General features: G+C 43.6%; 1 protein-coding gene across 2 annotated transcripts in view; it reads left to right on the plus strand.

Moving 5' to 3' along the window:
• Positions 1-17,322, plus strand: part of GNL3L (G protein nucleolar 3 like) — a 28,434-nt gene that overhangs the window by 1,095 nt on the left and 10,017 nt on the right. Inside the window, exons 2-10 of one of the 2 annotated variants that reach the window (XM_040266055.1) lie at positions 1,635-1,702; positions 6,457-6,590; positions 8,933-8,973; positions 9,897-10,004; positions 11,133-11,249; positions 11,957-12,040; positions 12,203-12,338; positions 13,251-13,354; positions 15,151-15,295. In XM_040266055.1, the coding sequence (XP_040121989.1) occupies positions 6,542-6,590; positions 8,933-8,973; positions 9,897-10,004; positions 11,133-11,249; positions 11,957-12,040; positions 12,203-12,338; positions 13,251-13,354; positions 15,151-15,295 (784 nt within the window). In that variant the 5' untranslated portion in view covers positions 1,635-1,702; positions 6,457-6,541. The remainder of the gene's footprint in view (positions 1-1,634; positions 1,703-6,456; positions 6,591-8,932; positions 8,974-9,896; positions 10,005-11,132; positions 11,250-11,956; positions 12,041-12,202; positions 12,339-13,250; positions 13,355-15,150; positions 15,296-17,322) is intronic. The other variant, XM_040266056.1, reaches the window with a different exon arrangement.

A 17,322-nucleotide genomic window follows, 5' to 3' on the forward strand; every position in this document is an offset into this window, starting at 1 on the left:
AATAAACCGTTGAGTGAACCTCTTTCCCTTAGCGTCAAGACCTAGAGACCTCCCTACCTTGCCCCTGTGTAAACTAATTGACTGATGCCCTGCGACCATTCCTGCAGAAGTGCTAGACCACCCCTCCCTAAGTGTTTCGAGGCACAAGCCTCAGCCCATAGAGAACCATGCAGATATACCCCTTCTAGGCTAGAGTGAGTACCCATTGAGGAAAGTCAGGCCTGATCTTCTTCCCAGGCGCTGGCTTACTGAATTTGTTAAGGCTTGACCCACCAAAAATGCCCTGCAGCAAACAGCAGCAGGCCTTGACCAATGAAGAGAGAGAACTGCCTCTTCTGGGTCCCCCGGGGAAGAGGGACTCAGATTTATTCTTCTTTTTATGTAGACGCAGATCATTCCTTCTTCCCTGCCCTTCCAAGGATTTAGAATCACCAACTGTAGGAAAGGAGAGACCCCAAAGGAGCAGAGAGGTGCCTTGCAATATTGAGCGGCAGTGACATCACTGATCACCCCACAGTGCAGTGCATATGGGCTCCCCCTTATCCAAGGTAGAGGAGTTCAGACCTTTTTCTCTCCATCCAGGGGAAAAAAAAACCCATAGGAAACCATCCCCACCCCCCGCCTCCATGTAGAGAACCAGAGGTCCTTTCCCTTCAGTGTTACCACACTGAAGACTTCAGTAGGTATGCAAGATAAGCAGATGATGCCCCTCCCACCTCCCTGGAAAGGTCTAGAATAGCCCACTGCAGGCAGGGTGCAGGCCCTGTTCATGGAAAGCTGAATAATTCCCCCCTTTCTTAGCATGGCACTAATGAACTAATGTCATCTTGTAGTGGAGATAGGCATATCAGTCCCATCCCATGGCCCTCCCTAGGGTAAAGAGACTCAAGACACCCCCCCCACACACACACATGTACAGACCTGTGCTCCTCTTGCATGCAACAGAGATGCACACAGCCACTGTGCCAATTTTTCCAGTTCCTCTGTATCTTGGAGTAGAATGACAAAAGGCATCCTGCTCTCCCTGCAATCAAGGAATCTGCCAAGGAACAGACCCCAGCTATATATACAGGCACAGATTTTTTCCCCCTCTCCACCAAGATTTTGCACTGATCTCAGTCCACATAGACATACAGAGAAAAAGCTCTATTCAGATGTCCCTTATCCCCTAGGATATGTCTCTCCCCTCACCTCACTCCCAGGATAGATGAGACATAGAACTCCCTATTTGGGGAAAAGAGATGTAGTAAGTACTGTGTGTAGAAACAGATTGTCCTTGCATACCCCTCTCCCCTTAGAGTAGAGAAGTTTAGAGCTAGTCCCTTACCTGAGGTATATAACACTACAGGGTGGAGGATTGAGGACCCAGGATCCCATCTGATGCATTGAGGCACTGACTCCACCCAGGAAGAGAGGTTTACACCTACCTTCCCTATATTATTATTAATAGTTATATTCAGCCATACCAGACACCAGCTCCAATATAACCCCTTCACTCAAATTCCCCTAATTGTTAGGTCTTCCTTATCATGTTCTTTAACATTTTATTTTGCCTTCAGGGGGCTTAGAAGGGAGCTTGTGGCATTGTGGTTCCCCGCTTTGTCTTCAGATTGGTTCTTCTCCCATTCCGACAGGAAACAAAAGCCTGCAGATTTGAATCTACCTGCTTTCAAGTTAGTCATCATGATGAAACTTAGACACAGTGAGTTTCTTTTACTGCTCCTTCCCAGTCCTAAGCTTTAATAAATATAGTTATTTTAAGACAGCTTTAAAAAATTGCCCAGTATAAGCCAGATCATTCAGTCTGTCTTTTATGTATGGTATTATTGTTGTTTTCCCTCATGTTATCCCCCATACCCATTTTACAGATGAGGAAACCAAAGCTCAGCAAGGTTAAGTGACTTGATCAAGAGACTGTGGGTGAATAGTGGTAAATACCATATTACACTGTCTGTAACCCTAACACAGCTTAGCATTTTTCTTTATTATAAGTTGTACCTATAAGTTGGTATCATAGGTTGTGCCAGTGGTTAAGAGCATAGACTGTGGAGCCAGACTGAGTTTGAATCTCAGTTCTTCCACTTGCATGTGTGTGGCCTTGGGCAAGTTACTTAACTTCATTCTCCTTATCTACAAAATGGGTGGGAGTGGGGTGGGGGAAGAGGAGAATAATAATAGTTCCTACTAATAAAGAAATAAAAATAAATAGTATTTGCCAAATAGTGTTGTGAAGATTTCAATTCAGTTCATTTGCTCATTCATGTCCAACTCTTTGTGACCCCATGGACTGCAGCATGCCAGGCCTCCCTGTCCATCACCAACTCCCAGAGTTTACTCAAACTCATGTCCATTGAGTCAGTGATGCCATCCAACCATCTCATCCTCTGTCATACCCTTCTCCTCCCGCCTTCAATCTTTTCCAGCATCAGGGTCTTTTCAAATGAGTCAGTTCTTCACATCAGGTGGCCAAAGTATTGGAGTTTCAGCTTCAACATCAGTCCTTCCAATGAACACCCAGGACTGATCTCCCCCAGGATGGACTGGTTGGATCTTCTGGCAGTCCAGGGGACTCTCAAGAGTCTTCTCCAACACCACAGTTCAAAAGCATAAATTCTTCAGTGCTCAGCTTTCTTTATAGTCCAACTCTCACATCCATACATGACTTTGACTAGACGGACCTTTGTTGGCAAAGTAATGTCTCTGCTTTTTAATATGCTGTCTGCTGCTGCTGCTAAGTCGTTTCAGTCATGTCCAACTCTGTGCGACCCCATAGATGGCAGCCCACCAGGCTCCGCTATCCCTGGGATTCTCCAGGCAAGAACACTGGAGTGGGTTGCCATTTCCTCCTCCAGTGCATGAAAGTGAAAAGTGAAAGTGAAGTCGCTCAGTCATGTCCAACTTGTAGCGACCCCATGGACTGTAGCCTACCAGGCTCCTCCGTCCGTGGGATTTTCCAGGCAAGAGTACTGGAGTGGAGTGCCATTGCCTTCTCCGAATATGCTGTCTAGGTTGGTCATAACTTTTCTTCCAAGGAGCAAGCATCTTTTAATTTCATGACTCAGTCACCATCTGCAGTGATTTTGGAGCCCCCCAAAATAAAGTCTGTCACTGTTTCTGCTGTTTCCCCATCTATTTGCCATGAAGCAATGGGACCAGATGCCATGATCTTAGTTTTCTGACTATTGAGCTTTAAGCCAACTTTTTCACTCTCCTCTTTCACTTTCATCAAGAGCCTCTTTAGTTCTTCTTCACTTTCTGCCATAAGGGTGGTGTCATCTCCATATCTGAGGTTATTGATATTTCTCCCGGCAATCTTGATTCCCGCATGTGCTTCCTCCAGCCCAGCGTTTCCCATGAGGTACTCTGCATATAAGTTAAATAAGCAGGGTGACAATATACAGCCTTGATGTACTCCTTTTCCTATTTGGAACCAGTCTGTTGTTCCATGTCCAGTTATAATTGTTGCTTCCTGACCTGCATACATGTTTCTCAAGAGGCAGGTCAGGTGGTCTGGCATTCCCTCTCTTTAAGAATTTTCCAGAGTTTGCTGTGGTCCACACAATCAAAGGCTTTGGCATAGTCAGTAAAGCAGAGGTAGTTGTTTTTCTGGAACTCTCTTGCTTTTTTGATCATCCAGTGGATGTTGGCAATTTGACCTCTGGTTCCTCTGCCTTTTCTAAAACCAGCTTGAACATCTGGAAGTTCTTGGTTCATGTACTATTGAAGCCTGGCTTGGAGAATTTTGAGCATTACTTTGTTAGCGTGTGAGATGAGTGCAATTGTACAGTAGTTTGAGCATTCTTTGGCATTGCCTTTCTTTGAGATTGGAATGAAAACGGACCTTTTCCAGTCCTGTGGCCACTGCTGAGTTTTCCAGATTTGCTGGCATATTGAGTGCAGCACTTTCACAGCATCATCTTTTAGGATCTGAAATAGCTCAACTGCAATTCCATCACCTCCACTAGCTTTGTTTGTAGTGATGCTTCCAAAGTCCCACTTGACTTTGTATTCCGGTATGTCTGGCTCTAGGTGAGTGATCATACTGTCGAGATTATCTGAGTTGTTATCTGGGTCGTGAAGATCTTTTTTGTGGGAATTTAATGCATTAAAATAGGAAGAACACTTAGAAGAGTGCCTGGCACATAATAAGCACTCTTTTAAAAGATTCAGCCTTCATTTCTCTTTGGAATTTAACCCTTCAGAGGATGCATACAGTGTTCTGCCACTGAATTGTTGTCTGACATCTCTTGAGCTATGGATAACACAGTGTGGATAAATTGCTGTTGTTTTTGCCTTCAGGACTCCTTTTCCTTCTCATCCTTTAATTGGATAACTCTTGCCTGTTTTTCAGATTTTAACTTATACATCACTTCCTCTGGAAATTCGTCCTATATATCACTTCCTCTGGAAATTGCTGCTGTTAACCACCTCCCTTGGTTTCCACTTGTCTGTGCACCCATACGAACCAGGGCTATTAATTCTGTAGGTTAGGTCTGTCTCTTCTGCTGCTGCTAAGTCATTTCAGTCATGTCCAACCCTTTGCGACCCCATGGTCTATAGCCCACCAGGCTCCTCTGTCCATGGGATTCTCCAGGCAAGAATATTGGAGTGGGTTGCCATGCCCTCCTCCAGGGGATCTTCCGGACCCAGGGATCGAACCCTTGTCTCCCGTGGCTCCTGTATTGCAGGCGGATTCTTTACCACTGAGCCACCAGGGAAGCCCCTGTCTTTTCTACCATGCTGTTAACTTCTCACTGACACCTGGTTTATGTTTTTGTCCCAAGGGCGCAGCATGACCAGGCATAGCTATTGGACACTTACTGTGTGTCAGGCACTAGAATGTCTCAGTAATGCTAACTTAATTCCCTCTCCTTCCACCATGATGTTTATAGTCTAGAAGGAGAAGACAAATGTGATACATGGACTCTTCCTTATAAGAGATAAGGCAAGGGTGGTAGGACAGATTTTGTGCTCCTCTGCCTTTATCCTGCCATAGCCCAAGGAGAAAATAGCATGTGGATAGCACACTGGATAGACTGGATGAAAACTGTGCAACCAAGTGGCCTTGTATTCTGTGTGAATGGTGGCCCTGTCTATGTAGGGCTTGGTTAAAAAAAATTCACTTACTTTATATAGTGATAAAAATTTCATCAAGAGTCGGGCTTTGGTTATGTCAGTACCAAAAACAAATAATCATTTCTTCAAGCAACACAAAAAGAGTGAACAAAATTAGTTTGTACTGTAAGAACATCAAATACAAGATAATAATAAAATTTCTATTTTTTTAAATTAATTTTTATTGGTAACAATTATTGATAGTGATGAAAAAGACAATAATTAGCTGGTTAAATAGAGTATATGCATACAAAGGAACCCTGGCAATTAAAAGAAGTGAAGTAGTATGGAAAAACAGTTAGATGGAAAGATCTCCAGGATTTGTTAAGTGAAAAAAGCAAGTTACTGACAGGAGTACATAGTATATTACCTTCCGTGGGAGAAAATGGGAAAATAAGAATATATATTTATATTTGCACAAAGAAACTGAATGATGCGTGACAAACTAATAAAGTGGTTTCTTGTGGTGAGAGGACTGCAGGGACTAGGGACAAGTATGGGAAGGAGACCTCTGAGAATACACGTTTTTATTTATTTTTCATAATTTTTATTAGAGTATAGTTGATTTACAGTGTGTTAGTTTCAGGTGTATAGCAAAGTGAATCAGTTATACATATATCCACTCTTTTTTAGATTCTTTTCTGATGTTACTACTGTTGTTGAGTAGCTCAGTCATGTCCAACTCTTGCGACCCCATAGACTGTAGCCCGCCAGGCTCTGCCCATGGGATTTCCCAGGCAAAAATACTGGAGTGAGTTGCCATTTCTTTTTCCAGGGGATCTTCCCGACTTGGGGATCAAACCTGGGTCTCCTGCATTGCAGATAGATTCTTTACTGTCTGAGCCACCAGAGAAACCCCATTTTTTATAGTAGTGTGTATATGTCAGTCCCAATCTCCCAGTTTATCCCCCCACTTTCCTGCACTGGTGACTGTAAGTTTGTTTTCTACATCTGACATGGTTTTATTTTGGAACTGTATGACTGTATTACCTGTTAAAGACATTTAAAAGATTTACAGCCATCAGTGATTGGTTGCACAGCTGTGTAATCCATCATAATGGCAGACTGTGCAAGCTGCACAGGGAGGGAAATGGGGTGGCCACTGAATGAAGAACCAAGTGGCATCAGTGTTTTGGAAGTCTCTGGGAGGTTGAACAAATGTGCTTGAAGATAGTTGAGAGGAATGTCTGAGACTATTTTTCTTTCAAATAATAAAACACACTCTCCTTTTCAATAGCCATTCAAAAATGTACAACAGTTGAAATTGTATTTGAACACTCTTTCTAGGGCTTCTGAGTAACCTTCCTAGATTTAATCATTATCATTACCATTTGGGTCCAGGGTATCTCTAGCCCAGGATATGGAGAGCTGTACTATGAAGCATCTCCCCTACCTTCTGCTGCTGAATATCAGTGAGAGTTGATAGATGGCAATATTGGTGCTCAGATTTAAGAAAATTCTTCAAGGTCATATAGGTAGGTAGTTATTGAACCAGAACAGAAACCTAGCTCTGGCTGGTTAAAAAATGGTAGCTGTTTTCTCTCTGAAGCTATTAAAGAACAATAACAGGGGCTCCTGTGTGTTGCATTGTTGTGAGTGGTACATGCACCCCTACCTTCTTCCCTGTTTCTCTTCCCCTTCCTTCTCTCTGAAGCAGATGTTTTTTCCCCTCTCTAAGTGATGTATTTTCTTTCATCATGGCGCTCATTTTGCAGGGAAGTTAGGTTGATGAAAATTGTTGAGTAAAATGGCCAGACCTGGTTAATTCGAAGCCTCACATTCTTTTCATTGCAACGTGAATATTGTGGAAGAAAAGACTTGGGATCTAATTTTTTTGTTACAGGGGAATTCAGTCCATTTACTTTAATTATGATAACTAATATGTTTGGTCTGATTTCTACTATCTTATTTTATATTTTCTGTTTGTTTCTTCTTATTCCCTTATTACTTCTAAAAAGTTTAACAAGTTAAATCCTCCGCCAGTACTTAAAATTATGTTGGTAATTGCATTCATATTTAAATCAAGTGTAACTAAATTTCTGTATCACTTTATCATGTACCTAAATTTCTGTATCACTTTATCAAAGTTAAATAATAACTATTTTTATCCTACTCTTCCAAAGTGAGACCTTTAGCATGGTTTTATGCTTATTTTTGCCGATATACTTCAAGTCATTTTACCAGAAGGCGAATGCAGGTAGTAATCTTTCTACATCTGAAAATTTCCTTTACCTTCACATAAGAGTGAACTTATTGGTCAGTTGTAGAAATTTAACTTGGAATACTGTCCCTTGTCTCATTACTTTGTAATGATTATTCTTCTGTCTTAACTGTTCAGAACTGTGGCTTTGAGAAGGCTGTCTGTTTCTCCTTTGCTGGGAATGCCTTCTATTTGGAAGTTTACAAGATTTTCTCTTTGTCTTTGGGGCTCAGAAAGTTCATCAGTATATGTCCAGGGCATCATCTCAAGACTCATGAAGTCGCTCAGTCGTGTCTGACTCTTTGTGACCCCGTGGACTGTAGCCCACCAGGCTCTTCTATCCATGGGATTCTCCAGGCAAGAATACTGGAGTGGGTTGCCATTTCCTTCCCAGGGGATTGTCCCAACCCAGGGATTGAACCCAGGTCTCCCACATTGCAGGCAGATGCTTTAACCTCTGAGCCATATGTGTCTTTTTTTGTTAATCTTGATGCGCCTGAATCCTGTTTTCAATTTTGAAAATGTTTATATAGTATTTTAAAAAATAATTGCTTCTCCATTTGTATCTTTTCTCTTTCTGGAACTCTTCTTAATTTAGATACTAGCTCTCTTGAGTCCATTCTTCATTTTCTATATTATACTTTTCTTTGTATTTTTGTTCTGTTTTAAAGAAGCTTTTCCCTTGACCTTCTAGCTTATTAATTTGGTTGTTAGTGATATTCCTTCTGTTTTTCACTACATTGATTGAATTTTTATTCAATATCAAGTTTTGGGAATCTTTTTCTTATACAGTTCCTTTGAAGTATCTTCTTGAATCTCCTTAAGAATAAGTAGTATTTAAATCTTCTGTTTCCTACAGTAACACTGCTTTGATGTGAACCACCTGATGTGATTGGAGCCTGTCCTCTGTCTGATAATCTCAAGCTGATCCTATATTTGTTTGTATATCCTGACCTTCTAGAACCTCTTCCTATAGGAATTCCTTTAGCCCCTTTGCAAATGGTGAGAATTATGGGACGCCATTCTTTCTGAGAGGCCAGTTGTGAAGCAGGTGACAGAAGGGACTTCTCATTGAAGTGGGGAGAGGCCTTTTACTTTCCTAGGCTTTGTTAAGGTGTGATTGTAGAAGGTGAGCTCTCTGCTCCTTAAATCAAAGGGAGGCTGCAGTTTGGCTGAGTAGTGTAATTCCCTTGGGAGGCAATGGCATGAACAGGGTCAGCAGGAAAGGACAGTTCTCTCTCCAAGAGCTGAGGGCATCTGCTCTGGTTTAGCTGGGTGGGACTCCTCAGATCACTTCTCATGCTGCCAGTCCCCCACTTCAGCCTGGTGCCAAAATTGTTGAGCTGCCTCAGCTAGAAGTTGTAAGAGAGAAGTTATAAGTGCATGTTCCTATTGCTCTCTTCACAGGATTCCCTTAAGAATTGTTTCAGTTTGTACTGGATATAATGTTTCAGTGAATACCTCTTCTGACACTGTAGCTGCCAGCTCTGTCTGTCTTGTGTGCTTAGAGAGACATGGTCTCTGAGGCTTCCTTAGATTCCCAGTGTTGCCTGACCTCCATTAAGGTTCAAAGAATGCTGGGTAGGTGGATGATGGCTTTTTTTTTTTTTTTTTTAGAAAATAAAAAGCCAGGTAAAGGTTCCAAAGGCTGCAAGAAGGTAAGTTGGTACCACTCTCAGGTAAGGTATATCCATTGTTGGGGACAAGGTTGGGAACAGGTTGCCCACCCTAGAAGAGGCCCACAAAACCAAGTAGATATTGGGTGACTCCAAATAGAGCACCACATTGGAATCAGCAGATTTGGCTTTCCCAAAAGCCATTTGGGTGGCTTCAGCAGAGAAGCAACAACATTTATTAAGTTCCCACCACAAGCCATATACTGCTTTGTGCTTAGTTTACCTTGATAGGGATTGTCATAATCTCATTTTTTTTAGATGAAGAAACTGACCCTCAATGAGAAAGTTCCTAGGTTCAAGGTAGCTCAGCTGGGACTTGAGTCTTAATTCCCAAGTCTCTTGCTCATGGAGAGGCAGGATTCAAGCAGTCTTTGGCCCAGCTCCTGAATCTCCTGGTCAGGCTGGGAAAGTTGTGGACAAATAGGACTTGCATCAGAGCAGCAGTTCTTAAATTTTAGCATGGTTAAAGTTCTCAAACTTTAGCCCTCCAGAATCACCTGGAGTGTTGGTTAAAACACAGATTTCTTGAGCTTCTGATTTAGTGGGTCTGTCTCAGCATCTGATAAGTGCCCAGATGATGCTACTGCTGTTCCAAGGGCTGCACTTGTAGAGCTATTTAGTATTCCCTTGGCCTCTACTTGGGAAACCTTTCTACTTACTGCCCACCCCCCCCCACCTTTCCTGGTATTTCTTTACTTAGTCCCTGCCTAGCTAGGGGAAAAAGGGTCTCTCTGGTCATATGGACAGACTTCTGGGGACAGAGCCCTTTTTGTTTGCTTCTCTCCTCTTTCATCCCACAAATATACTTATGAGCAGCTTTAAACCGCCGCTCCCCCCGCCCCCTGAACGGTGATTTCTATGGGTTCATTAACTCTTCATTTTTTTTTCTCTTGTTTGGTAATCAGCCTGCAAAGCAGAATGGGAAGAAAGCAGCCACCAAAGTGGCCTCCTTTCCCCAGTTTGTCCACTCCAATGATCATGCCAGTCGGGAGGCTGAGTTAAAGAAGAAGAGGGTAAGCCCTTTCCCTTGGGGGAGAGAGAGGACCTGACTTGACTGCCAGGTCCATGGAAATGTTGAAAGGCAAAGGCCAGAATTGTTAGGGTTGTTGAGGCTGTGGAAAGGAAAGAAAGGGCAGTTGCGTTGATACTTGATTTAGTGTCTCCATTTGCTCACCTCCCAGTTCATGGCTATTTGGGTTTTTGTTCTCACTGCTCCACTGGAATGACCCTGCCAGTCTCACCAGCATGTTCTCTGACATCAGACTCATGGATTGCTTTCTTCCCTCATCTTATTCAATTCTCAGCATTTGAGACCATGCTTTTTAAAAAAATTTATTTGTAATTGAAGGATAATTGCTTTACAGTATTGTGTTGGTTTCTGCCAACACATCAGCATGAATTAGCCATAGGTATACACATGTCCTCTCTCTCTTGAACTTCCCTGCCATCTTCCTCCCCATCCCACCCCTGTAGAGCCCTGGTTTGAGTTCCTGAGTCATACAGCAAATTCCCATTGGCTATCTATTTTACATATGTAGGCTTTTATTTTTGAAACACTGTCACTTTGGTTTTCCTGTCATCTCTCTCTCCTGGATGTCCTTCTTCCTTTTCTCTAGTTTCTTTTGCTTTTTTTTATAGGACGGAATATCCCAGTCAGTTCAGTTCAGTTCAGTCACTCAATCGTGTCTGACTCTTTGCAACCCCATGGACTGCAGTATGCCAGGCTTCCCTGTCCATCACCAACTCCTGGAGCTTGCTCAAGCTCATGTCCATCGAGTCGGTGATGCCATCGAACCGTCTCATCCTCTGTCGTCCCAGGGCCTATTTTTTCCCGCCTCTCTGGTCCTAAGTGGTTCCCACTGCCTGGAACATGATCCCTCTCAGCTTTATATACTTCCTTTGTATTAGTGTCTGCCGTGCTTTCCCCTCCTTCATCTCTTTGTCTTTCTTTCCCTCAAACCCCTTATCTCTTTATCTCTTGCTGTCATGTCTTCTCCCTCCCCGTATCCCTGCTCCTACCACCTGTGCCAAGTCACACTGTTTTCTTTCTTTGTCACCTGCTCCCTATTACTCTTGATCTTCCATCCGTCTTAGATTGCAGACCTCATCAGCTTCAGCCCTTTTGTATGGTCACTTGTTAGGTTGGGGAGATGAGGGAGAAGCAGCAGGCTGCCCGGGAGCAAGAGAGACACCGACGCAGGACCATTGAAAGCTACTGCCAGGATGTCCTGCGACGCCAAGAGGAGTTTGAGCACAAGGTGAGAGAGCAGTTTTTGCCCCTCAGTAGGACTGGTGTGGGCTTGCTCAAAAGCGTCTTTTGCCATTGCTCCGTGAAAAGGGAAGAGGAAGGGTGTGAGAGTTTTGGAGGGGGAGTAGGGAACCAGTTCAGAGAGGATGGGAAATGGTAGGGACATGGAGGGAGGGTAAGAAGGAAGTGAAGAGCTGTATCTGTGATTGGAGAGCCCTGATCAGGTCCTTTCTCCCAAGCTGAAACACAGACTGGGGATTGGGAGTGGGGAGGACTGGGGGACGGGGGAGAGAAAGATTGAGAGTGTGAAGTGAAAGTTAAGAGAGGAGTTGACTTCTTTCTAGGACTTCTTACTGTATTTCTGGCATATAATCTCATCTCACAGAATATACGCTTTCCAGTTCAAAGTTTCTTTTCTAGTATAAAGTACACATTTTGCTTCCTCCATCGCATGTTCCCCATAGATTGTTTTTCTCACTTACACCTCCCTCTTAAATTCCTCCCTTATACACTCAGGTGCATACCTGGTCCTCTAGCTGGTACTCAAACACAAACTTACAAATAGGCACACACATGGACCATGTGGGTCTGTCCTTTCCTCTTCTTGATTTTGTTGCTCATGGTGGGCTGGGACTCACATGACTCCCAGCTTCCCATGGTTGCCAAAGATGGCTCTCACTCTCCTCCCCAGGACCATCCTCTTTTTTTTTCCTTTAGGGGGAAGTTTTGCAAGAATTAAATATGTTTCCTCAACTGGATGATGAGGCTACAAGGAAGGCTTATTACAAGGAGTTCCATAAGGTATGGGGGCCCATTTCTTAAGGCCCTTTAGGGAGGGCACCAATCCAGTCTTGTATCTTCTCTGTTTCTGTTTTTCCTAATAGGAAGACCTCTTCTTTCATGGGCCTTTTGATTCCTGCCCAGTTCTTTCCTTGCTTTCTTACCCTCTTCCCTGCCCTGCAGGTGGTGGAATACTCTGATGTGATTCTGGAAGTCCTGGATTCCAGGGACCCATTGGGCTGCCGCTGCTTCCAAATGGAGGAAACTGTCCTACATGCAGAAGGGAACAAGAAGCTGGTCCTGGTCTTGAACAAGATTGGTAGGTGTTGGACAGGATTGGGTAAGGCAGGGCAGGGGCCAAGCCTTCTTAAAAGACTAGCTTGGACCAGGCCCTGAGACACAACAACTCAGTGGTATTCATAATAGTTGTGCAAGGTAGGAATTCTTGTTTGAGTTTTTAAAGCTAGGGATTTGAGAGGTAAAGTCACTTGTTGAAACATTCACACACACACCACACAGTATAACAGAAGTTGAGAATGGAGTTATAGCCTGTCTGCCTTTCAGTTCCCTGTTTTTTGCCATTTGGAGCTTTATTTGTGCCTGGCCAGTGCTAGAGAGTTCCTCTTCTCCCTCATGCTGGATCCCAGATGGGGCATAAGAGCACATGGATGCACTCAGGAGTCACTCTGGTCTGGGTTTCATCCCAGTTTTGATGTCTATTTTCTCTGGAATCTTGGACAAGTCATGTCACTGGAGAGCTTCCATTTTTCTAGGTGTAAAATGGGCTGTGATTGTCCCAATCTCATAGGATCATTGTGAGAATTAATGATAAAGTGCTTGGTACATACATGGTCAGTACTTCATAAATGGTAGCCATTCTTTTCAAGGTTATTTTTGACATTTGGCCCAACCTAGAATAATCCAGGGAGGGAATGGAAAATAGTCTTTGGGAGGCCTCTGGTACGAGGCCCCAGGTCTGGAAGGAAGGCATCTAGGAATATAGCTGGTTACCCATTGTCCTTGAGGAAACAGGTCTACTTAGAGAGGGCCAACTTGTCCCCTAGACTAGACTGTCCTTTCTGACTAACCTGGGGACTGGACAGGAACTGGCAGGCTAGGGAGATATCTGTTGGCAGAAAGTGGGCCAAGCCTGGGTTGTGGGTGGCTGCATCTTTGGAGTGAGCCATGAGGTGATGTTTTTACCAGTCCTATCCATTCCTATTTTTCCTAGACCTGGTCCCTAAGGAGGTTGTGGAGAAGTGGCTGGAATACCTTCGGAATGAGCTGCCAACTGTGGCTTTCAAGGCCAGTACCCAGCATCAGGTCAAAAACCTGGTAAGCTGGGGCCAGAAACATCTAGCCTCTTACACAGTAGCCTGGGGCTACACTCTTTTCTAATTCTATTATTAACATAGAAATATGTTTTCAGTGTCAGACTAAATTAAAGTGTACAGAAACATTTGTTGCTTCTAAGGAGAGAAAATGGGTCCTGGGGGACATTTTTTTCAGTTTTGTACGAAGTGTAAAACTTACTTATTAAAAAATAAAGTAGAAAAAGTAAAAACAATTACAGTTGACCCTTGAACTAAACAAGGGTTAGGGACATCCACCTTCTGCACAGTGGAAAATCCATGTATAACTTATAGTTGGACCTCAGTATCTGCGGTTCTGCATTTACAGATTCACCCAACTGCAAATCATGTAGTATTGTAGTATTTATTAGTGAAAAAAATTTGCATGTAAGTGGACCTGCACCATTCAAACCTATGTTGTTCAAGGGTCAACTGTATAGATGAGACTTGAATATCCTTTCACTATTACCCATTCAAGGGTCAACTGTATAGATGAGACTGACTTGAATATCCTTTCACTGTTACCCCTAATCCCAATCTCCTTTATCCATATACCAGATTAACCACCATTGTTAGTTTGGTGTGTATCCCTCCATATGTTTTTCTGTGCTTTATATTATACGTGGATTTGTATATAGAGAAAATAGTGCTTGGGTGTATCATATATGTCATCCTGCGGTGTACTTTTTTTCCCTTGAAGATCTTTCTATAGAGTTCTACCTTTTTTACACTAAATAAAGATAGTTTTCAATTTTTTTATCGTTATAAGCAGTACTACAATGCATACCCTTACATGTCTTCTTGGCTAGTCAGCAAGTGTAGGTTGGGTACTGAGAGGTAGAGTGGCTGGGTCATAGTTATTTTGCATTTTAGATTTTCCTAGATACTGAAAAATTGCTCCCCAGCCCCACCTCCCTCCTCTGCCCCCACCCAAGTGGCTATACCAATTTATCTTCCCACTACTGGGACAGATGAATGTGTGAGAGGGCCTAATTCCCTCCACCCTTGCCAATATTTGATATCATTAAACATGTAAATCTCTGTTCATCTGGGAGAAACATGGTAGTTCCTTTATAATTTTTTGCCTTTTAGATATCAAAAATGTGATAAGCATCCTTTTATAACAGGTTTTTCTTTGATCTGTATTCCACTTTAAGGATATAGCTCCTTAACCTATTTCTTATTAATGGATATTTAAGTCAATTTCTATTTTGCAGTACTATGGTAGGTAAGTAAGGACAGAGGAAGAGATGAAAGGGCATTCTGGGCAGAGGAGGTGGCATCAGGAATAAAGAGATGGAGGCTGAAATGGCCTTGTCCTGTGTGAGGAATCAAGGGAAGGTAGGCTCTATGTGGGCCGGACAGTATTTCTTCTTTCTCTGGACAGGGAGGCAAATGTTCTCATTGTGTAGACAGGGTTCACTGAAGCCCAGAGAATGGAATCAGAATTTGCTGGCCACATACCTGTGAGAAGCAGAGTTGGAACTCAAACCTGGCCTGCTTAGAGGCGAGGAGGCTGTCTTGCTTCTGTTGAGGGAGGCAAGCGATGTGTGTCTAGGCAGAGACTGAGACAGAAGACTGGAGATGGAAAAACTGGAAAAAATAGGCCTTGTGGAAGCAGGGAAATGGCACGTGTTCATTCAGGGCCTGTGTAAGAAGCACTTCGCTTCATGCTGGGGATCTCGGTGATAAAAGGGAGGCAGCCCTGAAATTTGGAAATCTTTGCTCAGACCACATCTCTCATCTGATACCTCTTCTGTAATACCCCTCATTTTCCAGAATCGCTGCAGTGTGCCAGTGGATCAAGCCTCTGAGTCGCTGCTGAAAAGCAAAGCCTGCTTTGGAGCTGAAAACCTCATGAGGGTTCTGGGGAACTATTGCCGCCTTGGTGAAGTGCGCACCCATATCCGTGTGGGTGTTGTGGGTAAGGCCTCGTGGGAGGTTATGGGGCCCAGGCTTCTTCCTTGTATAGGGGCTTCTTTGGGGGAAAGGATTCTGGGAACTTCATGTTACTTTTGGCTAGGGAGGAGAGGAGCTATTCAGGAAGGGTCCTTTTTTTTTTTAAGGTATTTATTTATTTTGGCAGCATTGGGTTTTTGTTGCTGCATGGGCTTTCTCTCGTTGTGGCAAGTGGGGGCTACTCACTAGTTGCAGTGCTTGGGTTTCTCATTATGGTGGGTTCTCTTATTGTGGAGGCTTCAGTAGTTGCAGCTCGCATGGGCTGAGTTGCCCTGAGGCATGTGGAATCTTCCTGGATCAGGGATTGAACCCCTGTCCCCTGCATTGGCAGGCAGATTCTTCCCTGCTGTGCTACCAAGGAAGTCCCAGGAAGGCTCTTGTGATTTGTAATTTGGATTGGTGGACATGGGGAGGCAGACTCAGAATCACCACTGTAGTTGGAGTATTAAAACCATGGACTACATGTGTGGGGCTGGGCTTAGAGTCATTCTACCATTCTGGGGAAGGGAATTGTTGCCTCATCTAGTATTCTTGCCTGGGAGATCCCATGGACAGAGGAGCCTGGTGGGCTACATTCCATGGGGTTGCAAAGAGTCAGACATGACTGAGCATTATGTATGCATCCCACCAGCGCTGTGGGAGAGAGGGGTGAACATCTCCCTTTCATAGATAAGAACACTAGGGCTCAGAGAAAGGAAAGGGACTTGTAGGGTTCACCCCTGTGTGAGACAAAACAGAGCTGAGGCTCAAACCTGGAGCCCAGGGCATTGAAAGAAAGCTGTTGGGAGAGGAACCAGGAAGTTGAGAGAGGCAGAGAGAGACCAGCAGGGAAAAGAAATGAAGCCAAGAGAAAAAAACATTGGAGAAAGAGCTGGAAACAGAAAAAGGTAAAATACCTGAATAGATACAGAAATATATCTGGAAAACCAAATGTGGGATTGGTGGGGAGTAGAGAAGGAAGACAGAGTTGAATGACAGAGGCATGTAGACAGAGGGAGATATGATCACAAAAATGTGTGCAGAGGCCTGCAGAGAGAGAGATGAGAGGGCTAGAGACCCTCTCATGTGAGTAGGGAGGGAGACATGTATACCCAAGGAAAGAATGAGTGAGTCAAACTCAGGGATAAAGAGATTCAGAGGGAGATGCACATAGAAAGAAGCAGGAACAAAGATGCAGACAGAAACTGAAGAATATACACCCAGACCTATACACACATATGGATCCACAGACACATGTACAGATCCACACATATGAAGACACATACAGATCCAGAGCCAAAATACATGGAGACCAAGCCCTTCCCACACACTTAGCCAACTCCCCTCCAAGCAAACAGAGCCATAGAGAGACATGTGTGCCCAGATGCATTTGACCCTCAGACACAATCATGTTAGAGACAGACACACATCTATGACAAGACAGATGTATATGTATATATAGAGAAATAGAGGCAGAGAGAGGACTAGGGAGACACAGAGAAAAAGAGACACAGTGATTCATGTAGAGAGACAAGCCCACTGAGAGAAGGACCAGATACAGAAAGAGCTGAGAGGAGTTGGCATAGAGGGAATAACAAAGAGGCAAAATTGGTGGGGTGGGGAGAATTTGAGAGAAAGGACAATAGCCATAAAGAGAGAAAGTGAGACAAACTGGCAGAGAAAGAGTTGCTTAGATACGCAGAAAGACAGAAATGGGAAAAGCAATGGTATTTAGAATGAGCACAGCCAAGAGAAGATACACAGAGACTTCTACACACAAGGGATATACACACAGGCACATCTATCAGGGAATAAATAGTACACATGTAAGTTCTAGCACACAGAGAAAGAGAATGGTAGGAATGAGAGACCCAATGAGTAAGGAATAGATAAGGACATCCATAGACCGAGAGGTGCTTACAGATGCCCAAACAGAAAAACATACCACAGACAGAAAGCTCAAAGACTGACATCTCAGAGAGGAGCCCCACCTCCTACTCCCTACCCCCTGCC

Source organism: Oryx dammah, unplaced genomic scaffold (assembly GCF_014754425.2).
Source record: "Oryx dammah isolate SB20612 unplaced genomic scaffold, SCBI_Odam_1.1 HiC_scaffold_23, whole genome shotgun sequence".
Taxonomy (NCBI): Eukaryota; Metazoa; Chordata; class Mammalia; order Artiodactyla; family Bovidae; genus Oryx; species Oryx dammah.